Genomic DNA, 17,499 nt, shown 5'->3' with positions numbered 1-17,499 from the left:
TGATGAAAGTTGAGTGAAGTCCTATTTTTCATTTGGATCTAGACTCATTAAGTAATAAATTTGGAAAGGGAAATCTGTTGTAAGTAATTGAGATTTTTTTTTAAAATATCAATAATAATAATACATAAAGTACTGAGCTGTGCTGTGTTCTTTAAATAATGCAGTAACCTGCTTCTTACTATTATGTTTTGTGTTTCTCATGAGCAGCCTTTACCCCATCCCTTCCTACAGCAACTCTGCCAAGCCCAACAATTTCAGGCACAATAAATCCACATCACACTTCACCAATATTTCGTTTTTACCTCTTGATATGCTGATGGAAATCATCTCTTAAGATGGGCATCACTAGCAGCTTATTTCAAGCTGTCACTTTTTTTCTTTCTGAATCACAAGGACTTAAATAGGATGGGACTTTGGAATATTCAGTCATGATCTCCAATATGAAATAGAGAATTTTATGAGAGTAAACTATGGGATGATTAGTGATGCTGATTACATGGTGACAGCAGGCAATAAATACATGTACACAGCTCTTATGATGGAATTTGAATTTACATGAGGAATATTTTCATGTCAGTGCTTATTGTTTCTGGGGCCGTTCCATGTGGGTTCAGAGCAGCTTCTTTGTTGTGTTCTCTCTCGTGTTTTGCTGTTATGCCTCCCTTTCTGGGAAGAATCATCCATCTGTAATTTGAAGGAGAGCTTCTTGCCATTTATCTGGCATTATCTGAGAGGCTGTGCAGGCTGGACTCCTGTACAGTGATATTTGCAAGCACATGGTGACATTAGACAGTGGGTTATGTCTGTACTACTTGTCCTCAGAACAGGCTCACCAAAACAAGCCCTGGTTTTTGTCTTTCTCATGGCCTCTTGCTTTTCTCACTGCTGCTGTCAGCTACACTAACTCACTTATATTTGATCCCTTGTGCACAGGAACCGGTTTATACAAATAATTAGCATTTAAAAATATCTACAATTTTTAAAGCTGTTTGTTCTTTTCATGTAAATGGATTAATTTTTTCCTAAGGCAATTTAAGCCATGTGTTTTTGTCATTTTCTGCATTTCCATGCTATTCAATCAAGAAAGCAAATCGCTTTTTTTCCTTTCCAGGTCTCCATTTTAATTTGTGTATGTGTATGACATAAACAATAAGCTGATTTTTCCAATATTAAAATAATGATAGGGTTTCAACCAGAGTTTTTCAGCCTGCCTGGCAAATGTGTTTCTATAGGATAGGAACTTCCTGTAGAGACAAAGTCACAGATTTGCCATTGAAATTGTATTATCTAAGAAACATAATAAAAAAAGAGATAGATAAAAAGTGAGTTATTGAGAATTACTGGGAGGAAATACCAATTTGGTTTAGGGTACAGAGGTTATGAAAATGTTTGTCCCCCTTGGTTGCTGGACAATGGCAGAATTGATTTAATTCCAAAAGGCAGTTTGTGCTTAGAGCTGCCAATCCATTTCTGATATTTTGATTATCATCTAGATAAACAATTAATAGTTTAGCTAAATATTGCTATTCTCAAAATGGGGTGCTGATGGCTTTTTGTCTGCTTTAGCCAATTTTCAGAAAGGAAAAGTGTGGAAAAGCACCATGGGCAGAGGTAAATGTTTCTTCTCCTCCTCCTCCTCTGCTTCCTGTAGTCCAAGACAATCCCTGGAATTTATTTCCATCTCAGCCTGGGCTCCAGCTCCAGTATTTTGGAATTTATTTCCAGCTCAGCCTGGGCTCCAGAGGTTGTGCACTGGCATAAGGAGAAGGCTGAGCTGGTGCCTACAACGGGGAGGTTTTGGGCTCAGTGCTGAGAATGGCAAGAGATGAAGCACCCAAACCTTGTAGGTCAGAATTGTTTGCACTGCACTTTTTTTCTTCCCCAGTGCATTGTTCCTTTTGATGATGTTTGTGAATACAAGCCAAATTATCCCCAGTTATTGTCACTCACTTTTGGCAGCTAAGGTGGTGATTTGATCTGGTGCTTTCCTGGGTTCTGGAGGTCTCTGTAAGAGAAACAGTCCCACTGAAAAAATGTGTGTAGGTACCCAGCTGGAGTATATTACAGCTAAAAAAAAAGAGAAGAAAACTACTTTTTATGACTTTGTACTCAATTATGCATCATTAAAGTCTTGCATATCTAGGAGGGAATGCTTCTGTTTAGCCAATTTCCCACCACCTGGAATTAACTTGATTTACAATTAAGAAAAGTGCTGTTTTTAGTTATATCCAAACTCCTAATATACTATTTTAGTGATGTGTCCTACAGTGTGTCATGTTCTGATTGAAGTCGAGTTTTGTCCTTTTTGGGAATAATTCTAATGTAGTCTGGTCAAAGAATTTAATTTAATTACATGTGTAATACAACTTTCTGCCTTTTACTTATTTGGTCTCGCCTACGTTGTTTCTGCCTATTAGATGACAATTTAGCAATTTCCAATTCGTATATCTCTGAGGGAGACTCAATGGGAATAAATGGGAGTAAAAAAAATCTCTGCAGCTTTATTCCTCGATTTACTTGCTTGATGGCATCTCTTTTTTAGTTGTATGGAAGAAGAGAAATGGAGAATAGTAAGTAATAAAAGGAAATCTTTTGTGTGAAAGGCTTACATTGGGAACAAAGCAGATAGTTTAATCTTTGCTTTTTGTATTTACAGCATTATTTGCTTAGCATAGGATATATAGAACCAATTTTAATGATAATGTACTTTCAGTTTTTGTATTAACCCTCTAATCCATTTATAACTGTCTAATTGAGTAACTCAGGGCAAATCAGTGCATCAGAACCATGGGGACTTCTCAGATGTGGATGGGGAGGTTTATAAAACTGCTACACAATTTGGGGTACAATTTTTCTGGTAGTAGTAGTCTATCCTTTTGGGATAATCTGAGTCTGGAATTTCTGTGTTAAATTGCTCTTTGGAAAAGATGGAAAAGAACAAAAATTATATTTTTTGTTTGAACTGTCATATAGGCCCAAAGCTCTCTGTATATTGATGTCTGTGGCCTCTGTGTTTTTTTGGGGGTTCTGTCTTCTTTGCAGAAACTGGCAGCCCGATGGCACAGCATGATTTTAAGATAAATCATGTTGGTGATCTATATAAAAATGAATTTCGACTCTTCCATAAACTAGAAGTGAAACTATGATAATTTTGCCATTCTTTAAAGGTAGAGAATAAATCTGATTCCTAAACAGGAATTCAGTTTAAAATAGATGCCTAAATCCAGATATGCCTGTGTTTTTTATAGTTAGAAAAATCTAGTCAATGACTGAAAAGTAGATGTAATTTTCATAAAAGAGATGGCAAAGCACTCTTTTCTATTTCAATATCTTTGAATTTTACCTCACAGTTTTCCTTTTTTCCTAATGGAAAATTCGTCTGGCAGAAATTTAGATACCATCATCTTCTAGAATTTTATTTTATGTAAAGGAATATTACAAATAAATAGAGAATAACAGAATATTGATTAAAACAGTTTCTTAGTTCATACAATTTAGATTTAGGGGAATGAAAAGACTTTTAAAATTTCTATTCTAAACATAAGTGATGACAAAAAAACACCTTCAATATTTACATATTTTAAAACATTGCCAAAGCTTCTAGATAATACCTCATTGATGTTTTACTTGAAATAATCCCTTCTTAGTTTCTGAGGCAATATAAAGGTTAGTCTAAAATCTCCATATTTTTAAGACTAGACATTTCCAAAGAGTTATTTCAAGTAGATATGAATTAAATACTTAAATATATAGTTTTATCACTCCTTTATCATGTATGCCCTAATTTTTTTCCCAAGGCAATTTAAGCCATGTGTTTTTTTTAATTTTCTGCATTTCCATGCTATTCAATCAAGAAAGCAAATCACTTTTTTTCCTTTCCAGGTCTCCATTTTAATTTGTGTATGTGTATGACATAAACAATAAGCTGATTTTTCCAATATTGAAATAATGATAGTGCTTCAACCAGAGTTTTTCAGCCTGCCTGGCAAATGTGTTTCTATAGGATAGGAACTTACTTTAGAGACAAAGTCACAGATTTGCCATTGAAATGGTATTATCTAAGAAACATAATAAAAAAAGAGATAGATAAAAAGTGAGTTATTGAGAATTACTGGGCGGAAAATACCAATTTAGGTTTAGTTTCTCCTAAAAATCATGAAAATTCTGAAGATGTTTAGTAGCAGACTTGAAATTATACCTTCAGTGTAAACTTGTAATGGAAATGTATTTTGAGGGTTTTGTTTTAAATTGTTCCACAGCTGGAGGCTTTGTGCTTGCCATGATACGAAAGGATGCTCAAACAAGTTGATTTTTAAAACCGAGGAGACTGTCACAGACACCATTAGCTGACTGCTTATGACTTGTAGTATTTATAATTCCTTTTCCATCACTTCCTCCAAATGTAGTGAAGAAATCCATTCTCACATAAGAGATTTGTGTATATTAAGTTGACAAGAAAAGTTTCTGTGTAAATGACACAAACCCCAATCTCCTGGGTTTACCTATGAGATCCTTTACACAGCTGCATATTCAGTGAAAGCTTCCCAAGCATGACTTTGCTAACAGGTGAAATTTCCCTGGCCAAACTTTAGACTACTATGTTCAAACTATTTCTGAACCACAGGAAGCAGGAGTAAAAATCCCCTTGATCTCCTTTGACTTTAGTGGGTTTGTTTGATTTGTTTTAGTTCTTTGAAGACGTGTTGGTCACTGCCTGGACATCAGGCCACGCGTGCATGGGCCCGTTGTCCATACATAATATGTGCTCTATACCACCCTAATTGACCAAAGGAAGTTAATGTGGCAGGAAACTGCTCCTAAATGAGTATCATTCCATCACAATAATTAAATAAATACCGAATTTCTAGCTGTAGTGTTCAGATTTGAGTCTGGTGGACATTTGGCTTTGCTCCCCTTTCCTAGGGGAGCTCAAGCTCAAGGCTCACTGAGTAGGAGGGCACCTGGCAGGGCAGTTGTTTGGGATGGTGATTTCCACATGGGGAGTTTTGGCTAGAATTACAAGGTGTTTTAGAGCTGTGCTCTTTTTCTGATAAACTGGTAAAGCACAACAGACAGCTAACACAGCTCAGCAATATGTGGGGCAAAGTGTGCAAGGGTAAATCAACATAAACATGATGGGATGAAAGTGAAGGCAACCCCTGCTCTGCATTTGGCTGAAGCTGCACCCAGGGCTGACTATAATGAGCCAAAGGATGAATATAATGAGCAGCAGAAGCAGTAGAAGCAGCATCTTGGTTTATTACCCATTACTGTCTTCAGTTTAAAACCATTATCCCTTGTTCTATCAGTACAAGTCTTGATGAAAAAATCTGTCCTCATCATTCTTATAACTCTCTTTCAAGTACTGAAAGGTTGCTTTGGGGTTTCCTCAGTGCATTTTCCTCTCCAGGGTGAACAATCCCTGCTGGTTTGTTTTCTGAAGATAGCTTGTTTCTGAGCACATTTCTAAACACACATACAGGTGTCATTGCTGGTGAAAGCATTAAGTAAACTTCTAATATATACAGTGATTTTTGGAAAAAAAATGGTTTAGGTGAAATTGTGTGTGGGTGAGTGAGATGTGTATCATTTCTGTTATTAGTGCTGAGCAGTTGACTGCTATGGAACCTGTGACACACGCTCACTGTGAGCTGAGATTTCTGGAGCATAATTAAAGCTTTTGTGCTCCCACTCATGTCTGTGAATGTTATTCCTTTCTCTAGTTAAAGAATGAGTTCTGTAGGTTGAACCTTATGGGCCACATTGCTTTGTTGGGAGATGTTCACTGTTGTTCTAGTACTTTGGTTTCTTAAACTGGGGCTGTCCTGGCTGTTCCCCCAGATTTGCTCTTTGGCAGAGATTCTAGAGTTTCTTTTTTAAGTGTGGCATCACTCACAAAACTTGCATCTGGGACTTGAGAATCTGTAATAGAATCTGTGCAACTCTGGAGGTGAAAAGAATCGATGTCTGTGGGCAAAATAAATATTTTAAAGTCAATGGACTGGGTTAGCTTGAAATAAAAGACACTTCAAGAGCCTCACCAAAGAGTGAGTGCTCTGAACAGAAAATGTGAAGGTTGCAGGTGTGATAAAATTATACAGCTTATACTGGGAAAACAGTGACTTGAAAAAGAATCTGTTTATTACACTAAATCATCTTGAGGTGAACTTCTACTGCAGTGCTTTGGGAAAAGGGAATATATTACCTTTGTGTATAAAAAGAGAAGACAAGCAAGTAGATGGTAAATTAATAATTCATTATGAATGTAAAGTCTAATTGTATCTTGAAGTGACAGTCCATGGTGAAATGTGTATTCTTGCACACTGAGAGCATTCATGCATCCTGTGATTGTACCCAAAAAATGTTTGAATCATTTCCTTTGTGAAAAAACTTATATTTTCCTTATGTTGTGTGTAAAGCTCTGTATCTCTGCATTTTCCCTGGAATAGCCACTGAGATGGAGTCCTTTCACGTGAATAATTTCCCAGATGTACAGGCTGTCCTTGGGGTTTTTGCTCCCTAATTTGGTTTTTGACTAGGATCTCAGCATCTTCTCTGAAGTAACCTTCCAGTTGTGTGCCAGGTGTCACAGTCACATTCCTTTAAAAGAGGAGCTATGGGAATTTGGCAATTTTTCTTTTTGTTCTTTTTTGTCTTTCTTTTTATGCAAAAGTGCATTGATGCTCCAGGTTTATAATGTGCAGGAGGCTGTGAGATCCCTCTGAGTGTTTTGGGGTGCTGCAAACACCCAGCTCCACCCCTTTGGATCATCCTGCAGGGCTCTGGGACCAGCAGAAGCCATCAGTGTTGGGTCAGGACAGAGCCCAGGCTGGGAAATGATCCAGGGATGATTCATGACCAGCATTTCTGGTTTCTTTGGGACATCCCAGGAGCAGAGACATTTGGTGGTTTTGTCCCTCAGTGCTCAGTGTGAGCAGGTTCAGAATGGAAATCAGATTTGCACCAGGTGAGCCCCTGGTTCCTTCTTTCGAGGTAAAGATGCTTTGAACTGAAGTCCTGACCTCATTCCACTCTTATTTTTGCTGTTTGTATTTTGGGGTGGGCAATCTTCTCAGTCTTTTCCTGGGGGTATTCAGACAACTGGAGTGATAACTGCGTGACTGTAGAATTGAGATTTTTTTTGGTCTTATTTGTTATATCTGGCACAAAATTCCACAGTTTTGATTTGCATAGGTTTTCTTCTGAACTTCCTGCCATATGAAGGCAATAATGAATAACACAAATGAGCAGCTGAAAATAAACATATATGTTTTGACATTTATTTCTCTTATTATTGGTATTCCACTGAGAGAGAGGTAGGAGGTACAGTATGGCATTATTTTGGATAAAGAGAATTTTCAAATCCTTGTGTACTTCAGCTGTGTGAAAGGGAGGATATTTAACTCAATCTTTAAGTATTACCGTACTTAGGCTTTTCCAAATTTCCTAATGAAAGGCTATTGATTAATGGTCTTTTATGCCCCCTATGGAAATTGGTGCATTTGTAAAGTAGGCTATAACCATAATTATTATTATTATTTTAAATTTCCTATTTCTTTAGGTAGCTAAGAGCTTTGCTGCATGGCAATTGCCATGGGAGTCCAAATTATTTAAATGGGCAAGTACAAAAAGAGGCAAGTTGAAGTTAATTGTCCTGCCTCTTCATTTGCAGTTTATGGTTTTCAGATTTGGAGTTAGGAATTAAGAAGCTATATGCCCAGCACGCATAGTATAGTCACATTTAAGCAGAAGATTTATGTAGCCAACTATCTCTTAGCACTGCTCCATTTTCAAATATTACATTATATCCAGTGGAACAATTCTTTCCTGGTTGAACTTTTTATTGTCTTTAATTTCTTTGCTCAGATAAGTCTAAGCTGTTGAATATTCAGCGCTATAGTTCGACATTCATCTCCTCTTCAATTATTTTAAATAAATAAGTTCTAAATGCAAATTTTTAAATTTAATTGACCTTTCTCAAGATTAATAGAAAAATTTATCTTCTGCTCTGCACGGTTCAGATATTAAAGCCATTGTTTTTCTTTCTGCTGTCAGTTTTAGGCCAGGAGGAGAGACCATTACTTTTGGGTCACTTGAGCTACTGAATTTTACAGTTGTATTTCAAAGTAGTGAATGAAATACAGGTTGTACTTCTTAATTTGTAAAGTAATTACAAGTAAACACAAGGTATCTGTTAATTTTCATTACTTTACATTATTATTTCCAGCCAATGATACATATGAGTTCACCTCAAAAGGGATTTGATGCTTGAGGTCCCTCTTTGCCTTTAAATTATTATATACTGGGGCATCACGTCCAGTTTGCTATCAACTGCAGGACTTGTATTTAGGGTGGAATTATGTGCACCTGAAACATGATGTTATACATTTCAAGTGAGATTACACAATGAAAGAATAAGGCAAAATTTTAAAAGGAAATTTGCCTTATGCATTTTTTTTCCTCTTGAATGTAAGAACGTCATCATCACTTCAAGTTTTCCTGAAATTTAAAATCATTGAATGTACAGGAACTCTTCATGCAAATAAGCATTCTGCATAAGTGGCAGTAACATGGTCTGGCATAGTGTCCCTACTGTGTACTTTATATAAGAAACGAGCATACACAGGAAACATAATATTGAATAAAGTCTCCAACTACCTCCTGTCAGCTTCGTTTTGGAAGCAGCTTGCAAACTCCTCTGTGGATGATAGTATTTAAATAAATAGTTAGCCATAAGGAAGAGTTTTTGGGTTCCTGTTATATTGTTTCTTCCTAAGAATAATTAAATAAGGACTATGTCTATGTTTTATTCTTCCAAGCTAAGCAGCAGTGTTTTATTTACTTAATGAAGGATGAAATCTACTTATATTGACTAGATTGCTGCTTTTCTTTTAATACCAGGCTTGCTTTTAACCTCATTTTATTTGGAGAGTATCACATAATTCCACTTTATAGATTTAGTGGAGGACATGGAAAGATCTGAGGTGGGTCACTGGTGGATGGGATGTGCCTGGGACCTGCCCACCGCCTCCTGAACAAAGGCAGGAGTTTGCAGCATGCCCAGTGATGCTCCCTTACTCAGTTTTTCCCCTGTGAATTTTCTCTGCCAGATGCATTTCTGTGCAGTTGTCAGTGCTGCTTGGTTTTAAGTGGCCCTGCTTTGGGAAAGGGGATTTGGAAGGCGCTGGCTCGGGAGCAGTCGTGATGTTGTTTGCAGGAAGTTTTCCTCCCTGCAAATCCTTTCTGCTGAGCATTTTGTTGTCAGGGCAGGGTAGGATTTCCAGTAAAGTTGCGACTCTTTTTCTGAGAAGAGGTGAAATGAGCTGTCCAGTGCCCTCAGTAGCTCTGCACTGTGACTTTAATGGGACTTTAGGTGAGTGTCATGGAGATGTTGGCTGTGCCACCAGGAGGTTTGTCACTTCTTTCCCTGTGAGCCATCCTGACAGATGACGTGAGATGATAGGGTGCAGACACATCATCAGCATTGCCAATGAGCTGACCTTCTCCTCTTCATCCATCTCATCTGTATTTGAATAATTTGCATCCCTGTGACGATGCTCAGTTGTCTGAGGAGCTGTCACAACGGCTTGGGCTGGTTTCGTGACAAAACCCAGTAGTTTCAAAACATGGTTGTTTCATTATTCATGAATACTCTTGTTGCTTTATTCCTCCTCCTGCTCAGACAAGTTTGGCCAGAGAGAAACAAAACCTGTTTTGCATTTGCAGGATTGGATATTTAATTTTTTTTTTTTTTGTTTTTGCATAATGCTGTGTTTTTATACAAATATCTTATTATTTATTGAAAACTCATCTAGTAAGAAATTTCAATAGCTCCCCATAAAGCAAAGAAGTTAAAATGGAATTCTAGTCCCTTTTCCTGGAACAAGTTTATTTCGAAGCTTTTGAGTTTTAAGATCTCTGTTTTCCCTGATATATAATTAGTGTGAAGGGCAAGAAACAGGTGCCCTTGCATGATGTGAGCTGTCATTATCCTGGCTGTTTGCAATAAATTGAATGCCTGTTTCAGACTGAATTGTCTATTTTTACCTTTTTCTATATAGATCCATATATTCTTGTATACCACAACAAGCAAAGACAAATTTGGGGAGAGGTGCAGAGAACTCTTGACAGGAAACAGGTCACAAAGTAACTGCAGAAGACAGCAGAGAATGACTTCTTTGGCTAAAATACATTTCAGTCTCATTATTCTGATGCACAGCCCAGTGACAAAGTTGGTGATGTTCAAAAGGTTGCCTTTCACTGCCCTCTCCTTCCTCAGGGTGAGGTCCATGTGGTCTCTAGAGATCACTTAAAAGTTGAAAAAGATCTTTTTCCAGTTGGTGGATGTAATTCATTGTACAGCTTATCCATTTTCTCATTCCATCAGCTGGCTCTGGGAAATGTTTGTCCACTCGTTAACACCTCCTGGTGAAATGCATCACTTGAGAGGGGAGAAATCTTCATATTGAAAAAGAAAGTGAAGAAGCTGGATTTGAGTAGGGGCACGTTTTTCAGGATGAATGACTGATTTAGGTTATGGTGCTTATTTTTTGTTTTGATTCTTGTGCAAAGCCTTCCCATGTACTGTTCCACAGGCTGAGGAAAAAATACTGAAGCAATATTACAGAAAAAAATGCAGAGACAAAACTTAAAATGAATATTTTTAGCACAAGAGGAAGCAGAATACACATGATGAAAGGCAGCTATGTTTAAGAAAAAGAGCAAGAATTTAATTCTGTTGTACTTTGCTTTGAGAGGAATTATAGTCTTGAAACATTTTATTTTATCTCTGTTTATTGCTTTCATATATTCTACCTAGAGCTGTGTTCATTGTACTGTTTTGTGGGATATTTTTCTCTCTGTAGTTCTCTTTTACTCAGACTGTTCACTTTCTAGCTGGCAAGTGTGTCGCTGGGGGTGTTTTTGTAGCTTCTCATGTGACATGAGGTGTCACTGTGCTAAATACAGTATAAACATTATAAATAAAAACATAGAAGATTTGAAAACTTAGTAGAGTCTCTGAGTACTGAGAGCCCTGTTTACTAAAGTTTTCCGTAACTTAGAGCTTAATAAAAATTACTTGAAGCAGAAATGAACAATGAACAGTTCAGAGCAATCTAGGCTGTATTCCTAAAGCTGATGTAGATTTATTGGAGGTTGTTGGGGTACAAAGTGCTTACATGCATATTTAATTTCCAGAAAAAAATTACTATACTGACCATACTGCCAGCAACGATCCTTCAACAGAGGAATTCAATCTGAATGCTGCAGTTGCATATTAAATATTATTAGGCAGGAATATTTTTATCAAATACCAATCACTTAGAAAAGTGCAACACTAATTAGATGGGAGCTGTTTTCCTGGTCCCTTCAGAGATGGATTCTAAATACTTCTGACTGTCCAGAAGCAAAGACAATTTGTTAAAATACGGCTATAGGAAATGAACTATATTTCTGGGAGAATATAAGCATTATCGTGTATATCATAGAAATGAAGTACTGGATTTGCATCTGCTCATGTAACACAGAGGGGTGGAGTGATCTCAGAAACAAGGACTATGAAATTCAAAATATTCCAGTTGTGTCCTCCATGTGCATTGCCTGTGCAAAATCCAGGAAACCCATCCTGCCACTGCAGAATCAAATCATACTTCAGTGCCAGTAAGAATTGATGTTGTTAGTCATAGTTTCAGGCCTGGTAATTTTTTTTCAGAATCCACTCTTCAGATTGTATCTGGGTGTTTTTCATTATTGTCTTTATTTCTGGCTTGATTCTGGCAGTTACCGTGATCCACTTTTATAACTCATCTTCAGCTTTTGAATATGCCCAGCACTTGATGGATTCTTCATGCAAATGAAAAACTTGTAATGATCTCTTGCTGCATTAAAAATACCCAAAACAACCCCTCCCCTTAGAGAGGAACAGATTAATTCCTCCACCTTTGGGATGTGAGGATCAGCAAAGATGCAGGCTGCAGAAGTGGGAGCTTGTAGAAATCTTTGCCTGAGTGCTATATTTGAACTTCTTTGTCATAAAATCATAGAATGCTTTGGGTTGAAGGGACCTTAAAGGCCATTCAGTTCCACCCCCCTGCCATGGGCATGGATGTCTCCCACTAGAATGGTGAAGGGGAAACTTCAGAAACTTCTCCTCAGATGTCAGTTTTTGCTCAGTGTTGATAAAGCCTATTTGAATTCATCTTCCCACTGCAAACTTCTAGATTATGCCTTGTAATCGCCATCTATATTCACCCAGTTTCTCTTGCGGTCAAGATTCTTTTAAATTAATGAGAATTATAGAAAATATTTTCTGGTCTGGAGGGATTTCAAAGCAATTTCTTATTGACATTTGTTACTGGTGTTTTCCTTTTGGCAACATTCATGGAATATGTTTCCCTTTTTAATGGAGAAATAGATAAAAGGATGATAGTAATCCTGTGTTTTGTGAAATGTCCTTCCCAGACTTCTTCTCAGTTTGTAGTTGCATTTCCTCCTGAATGGTTTTCAAAGCTGTTGCTTGGTCTCCTTAAGTGCAAAGTCATCTCAAGAGCAATATATTTTAATTCTTCCTTAATTATTTTTCTATTTCAGACAATTCAGGAAATTAAGGCTGCTTTGGCAGCATAGTATATTAGATCTTCCATAACCACATTTCATGCAATGTGAGCTGGTCTAAATTCCCTTTTATATTAGATTAGTGATTCTAATTTAACATATCAGTATTTAGTATGCATTATAGTGTACTATATTTAATTTGATTACCTTTTATGCCTTACAGTACATTTAATAAAGCAATTATTTAACCATTTGCTACCAATGAATTTTACTGTGATATTGAAATTAATACAGTCTGTAATTCATGAAGATGGACAAAGCAGGAGAGAAGTGTCTTCTTAAAAAAAGTCAAGGGCCACATTAAGGCTCTGATTCTGTGGTTATTTTGTTTTTCCTTCCTGAGTTTTGCAAGGAAAAGTAAAGAAGTTACCTTGTGAATCCAATGGGCTCTTTAAGTGTGTTACAGCTTACTTCAGGAGACGCTTTCATTTATAATACTCTGCTTCCCTTTTGTATGGCTTGGTATTAATAAACAACTTTAAATAGAATATTCTTCAGCTTTTGGCCCAGTCTTTCTGCTTTTTTCAGCCACTCTTGAGCACATACCAAGAGTGGAGGCAGGTGAACCTCTGCAGAACCATGAGGTCATCTGCTTGCAACTGCAAAATAAATGTCTTGTGCACCACTCACAAAGTCATTAAGATGTTGATTGATGATCTGTAAAATATTTTTACCATCAACAGGCTTAGACTTCTGTTTTCAGTAGCATAAACCATATGTTTTATATATCATTAATTACAGACTGGCTGCCACTGAAACCAATATATAGATATTGTAGTGCTTGTGTTCACAGTGTGCAGTTTCTGCAGAAATAATATCAGCAAGAATGATGATGTTGGTTTTTTTCTTTCTTTTCCTTTGCTGCAGCATGGCTATCCAAGTGGACAAGTTCAATTTTGAGAGCTTCCCAGAATCCCCAACTGATGGGGCACAGTTGGCGAATGCAAAGCAGCTGGAAGAAGAACGGCAGCAAGCAAGAGGTCTGGAGATTAACAGCAAGCTGGATATTTGCTGGAAAATTATATCCTTTCATAAATACTTGCTTTAAAAGTATATAAATAGATGCCCTCTGATACATTTTATTTTATAATTCAACTCACTTCATGGCAGTGTTACTGAAAAGAAAAGTAATTAGAACTATGAAGCTTATCATAATTATAGACTGTTTAAGGTTAATTGTGCTGTATATTATTTAGGCAATGCTTGGGTCATCCTATAATGGCTTTTTCTGAGTCACTGGGCATGTCATAAATCCTGTGTGTTTCTCCCAGCTTTTAGGGAGCTGAGGAAGTGTAGTTAGGATTGCTGAGTAGTAGATTCATGGGGTCAAATTTTTCTATTCTCCCCCACACCGAGTCACTGAATCATGAAGAAATTAAAGAAGCTGGATTTAGAGAGTTCGCATATATTTAATTAAATTTGGGTAAATTAGAACATATTAGAATAATTTATTCCCAAGTCCTCTTTATAGCCTTAGTAATGTATCTAATCTTAGGTAGGTTTTTAAGGCTTAGACAGGACTTGTGTGATGATTTAGTCATTCTAAACATAAAATCTCCACAATAATTCTAAATGTGGTAGAATATTGCCTTATGATTATTAATAAGAAATTGCATCCAGTTTAGAGTTAAAATAAACCAATGGTGTTGCTATAAATTTCGTGATTTCTATAAAAAAATCTTGTGCTTGGCTTGTCAAAAATACACTTTCTCATGATTTTCCTCAGGAAACATTCTGTACAGTAAACAGTCCCCCAGGCCATGTGATGGTACTCAGCACTTCCCTGGAGATTTATATTTTTCACTCAGATCATCCTCAAATTCACATGATAGGGGGTGGCAGAAGATGAGAGAAGAATGGCAATCAAATCATGCTTGATCTGTTAGTACTTTTAATTGTACTTTTATCCAGTGATCTGAAATGATGTTTCATTACTAATTATTGTGAAGAAGAGCTTCTATACTGTGAGGGTGGCTGAGCACTGGCACAGGTTGGCCAGAGAGGCTCTGGAATCTGCTTCCCTGGAGATATTCAAGATCTGTCCTGGACACAGCCCTGTGCTCTGGGGACCCTGCTTGAACAGGGGGTGGACAAGATGACCTCCAGTGGTCCCTTTCAACCTTAACCATCCTGTAATGATTAAATCACATCAGGATTTGTCAAAGGCAAGGCTTGAGACATAAATGAAATTCCTAATGCCTGGTTCAGTCCAGGCTCCCCAAGCAACATTTCAGAAAGCTCCTTTTATGCAAAAAATGTCAATATTTAAGCAGAACTCACTTAGAAAATGTCTGTATTATGGGAAAATATAAATATTCTGTGATAGCACGGATGAATTCTTACACTGGAATTGAATGCATAGTTGTAATAATTTTGTCAAGGTGTAAAAATTCATCCGCACTCATTCCAGTTGCTGGGCAACACTGTTTGCATCCATTCTGTGTTCTGGATTTAACCCCAGTTTTGATCCTAGAACCATTGTGGCTGACATGAAAGTCAGGACTTTAGACACCAATAGAACAGTGTGTGGATTCTGTGTATTAAATTCAGTGCTACCATTAGTTTCTGTATTTTTAATATTTGCTATGATTTTTCTTTCTGTTCCAGGAACTAAAACTCATCTAATTAATGAAAGGCAACAAGTTTCACATGTGCTTAAAAATCCTTGAAGCAATGTGTACATTCTTTTCCAGGTGTCACATCCCAACTAGAGTTAGTCTTTGTCATAGCACTGTAGAATCATTAATTTTGGAAAAGACCTCAAAGTGGCCAAAATTGTCCAAAATCATCAAGTTCAAACTTGGACCAAATACCACCAACTAAACCACAGCACTAGTGCCACACTTGAGTCCTTTCTTGAACACCTCCAGGCGTGGTGACTCCACCACCTCCTTGGGCAGTCCATCCCAATGCTTGACAACCCTTTCCATAAAGAAATTCTTCCTGATGTCCTACCTGAACCTCTCTGGCTTCATCCTTTTATTTCCTGCAGCAATATTTAGATGTGAACCAGTCAATAAAAAAAAATATTCTACTCTTAATTCTGCTAAGTTTAAGAAACTTGGTTTCTGAGATATTTTTCTCCCATCAGAGTAATTGGACACAGGTCAGGAGAGCTTATACTGATGGGCAGACAGGCAGAGAAATGGATGGATAGTTCAGCTGCACTGGCCTTGCTTTCCTTCAGGAGTCAGCCTCAGTGCAGCCAAGAGAGGAAAAGAATTTGCAAAATTACAAAGGAGTAGAATTACTGATATTTCCTGCCAGAGGAGGCATTTTGCAAATCTCTTGAATGGTGATGCCAAATGATCTTTGTTATCCATCAACTTTTCTGTCCTGACTGTGCATGACATGGGAATGGGATGGGCTGAGGTGAGGTCATGTCACAGACCCTGCCCTGAGGTGTGATCCAAGGCCCACGCCAGATGCTTATATCAGGACTTGCAAAAGCATGTGGAAGAGAAATTAGAGTGTGCACAGGGAATTATTAAGAAAGGAGGGATGAGACAATTGAAAGCTTTTTGCCCAAGGACAGAGTTGTCCAACAGAGTGAGGTGCTGTGCATTTGTTACAGACCACCCAAACAAGAAGCAAAGATGGATGAACTTTTCTTTAAGGACTGGAAGAGTCTTCCAGTTGCAGGTGAGCTTATTTCTGAAATAATTTCAGGGCAGTTTTTGTGTACAGGTATCAGATGGTTTGATTTGGTAGGTGCTGTGTGAGATCTGCTCCCTGAACAGATGATCCAGCAGGAGTGTTTGAAGTTTGGCTGTAGCTGTCCTGGGATGATGGAGCTCAATATCCTGAGGGAAGTGAGGAGGGCACATGGCAGGATAATGACTCTGGGCTTGAGCAGAGGAGACTTTGGGGAAGGCAGGATTGGAAGAGGTGCTGGTCCTGGTCCCAGTGGAGTTGCTGGGCATCCAGGAGCAGTCTCCTCAAAGCCTGGGAGGTGCAGCAGTCAACAAAGTTCATCTGACTCTTGGAGCAAGGTGTGTTGTGAGGAGACTGCTAAATTCCAGTTAGGTACTAGGAAAATTCCTTTTCACAATGAGGGTGCTCAGATACTGGAACAGGTTGTCCCAAAGTGCTGTAAAATTGCTGTCTTTGAAGACGTTAAAAAATTCTGGACAATGCCTTGAACAGCCTGGTGCAATTTCAGTCTTTTCCATGCTTTGAGCACAGGGCTGGACAGTGGCTGGAATTACCTTTCAGTATAAATTATTCTGTGATTTGTGCAGTTGGGCAGAGGGATGGGTCAGAGAATGACTTCTGAAAACTAAACTCTTTCTTTCATCCATCTTTTGCTATCCCCAGGTTTGATTGCAGTCAGAGAAATTTTCTAATGTACTGTGAAGGAATTGCTATTTCAGTGAAATGAGACTATAACATTTTGGGGTCATTTTCTTGAAAATATTCTAAACCTGGCCCTAACAGCCTTTAAAAAAGTGAGACAGACTTCCAGTGCCACCTCAAATATCATGTTCCATATTTAACTTTTCTGGTAGTTAGACTTTTTTTTTTACTTCAACCTTAATATCTGTGATGTATAGGAAGTCTGTCCTATTTGCAATGTTTCCTTACATTTTTTGAATTGTATTTTGTGCCCTTTCTTCAGTTTGTTTGCCATATTTAAACCTGATTGCCAAAATTTCTTTCAAAGCACATTTTCTTTCAGTCATATTGCTGATTTTGTCCTGCACTACAGGTCTATTTTTCTCAGTATGTGGGATCCAAAGCTGGAGGCAATACTGCAGGTGAAATTTCTCACAGAATGAAATTGTACCTACCAGGTTTCAAAGATGATGCTTTCTCTGAGAACTATTCTTTAATTCTATTGTCTGGTTGACTTTTTTTTTTTTTTTGTGCATGTGATCCAGCATA

The 17,499-nt window shown here is 37.6% G+C and overlaps 1 protein-coding gene across 14 annotated transcripts in view; it reads left to right on the top strand.

Annotated features, from left to right (window-relative positions):
* Positions 1-17,499, top strand: part of TRAPPC9 (trafficking protein particle complex subunit 9) — a 440,655-nt gene that overhangs the window by 187,906 nt on the left and 235,250 nt on the right. For all 14 annotated transcript variants that reach the window (XM_072925042.1, XM_072925047.1, XM_072925045.1 and 11 more), the window contains one exon: positions 13,483-13,636. In XM_072925042.1, the coding sequence (XP_072781143.1) occupies positions 13,483-13,636 (154 nt within the window). The remainder of the gene's footprint in view (positions 1-13,482; positions 13,637-17,499) is intronic.

This window comes from Taeniopygia guttata, chromosome 2, assembly GCF_048771995.1.
Source record: "Taeniopygia guttata chromosome 2, bTaeGut7.mat, whole genome shotgun sequence".
Classification (NCBI taxonomy): domain Eukaryota; kingdom Metazoa; phylum Chordata; class Aves; order Passeriformes; family Estrildidae; genus Taeniopygia; species Taeniopygia guttata.
The sequence above is the reverse complement of the archived record's forward strand: the minus strand, read 5'-3'. Positions and strand labels throughout refer to the sequence as shown.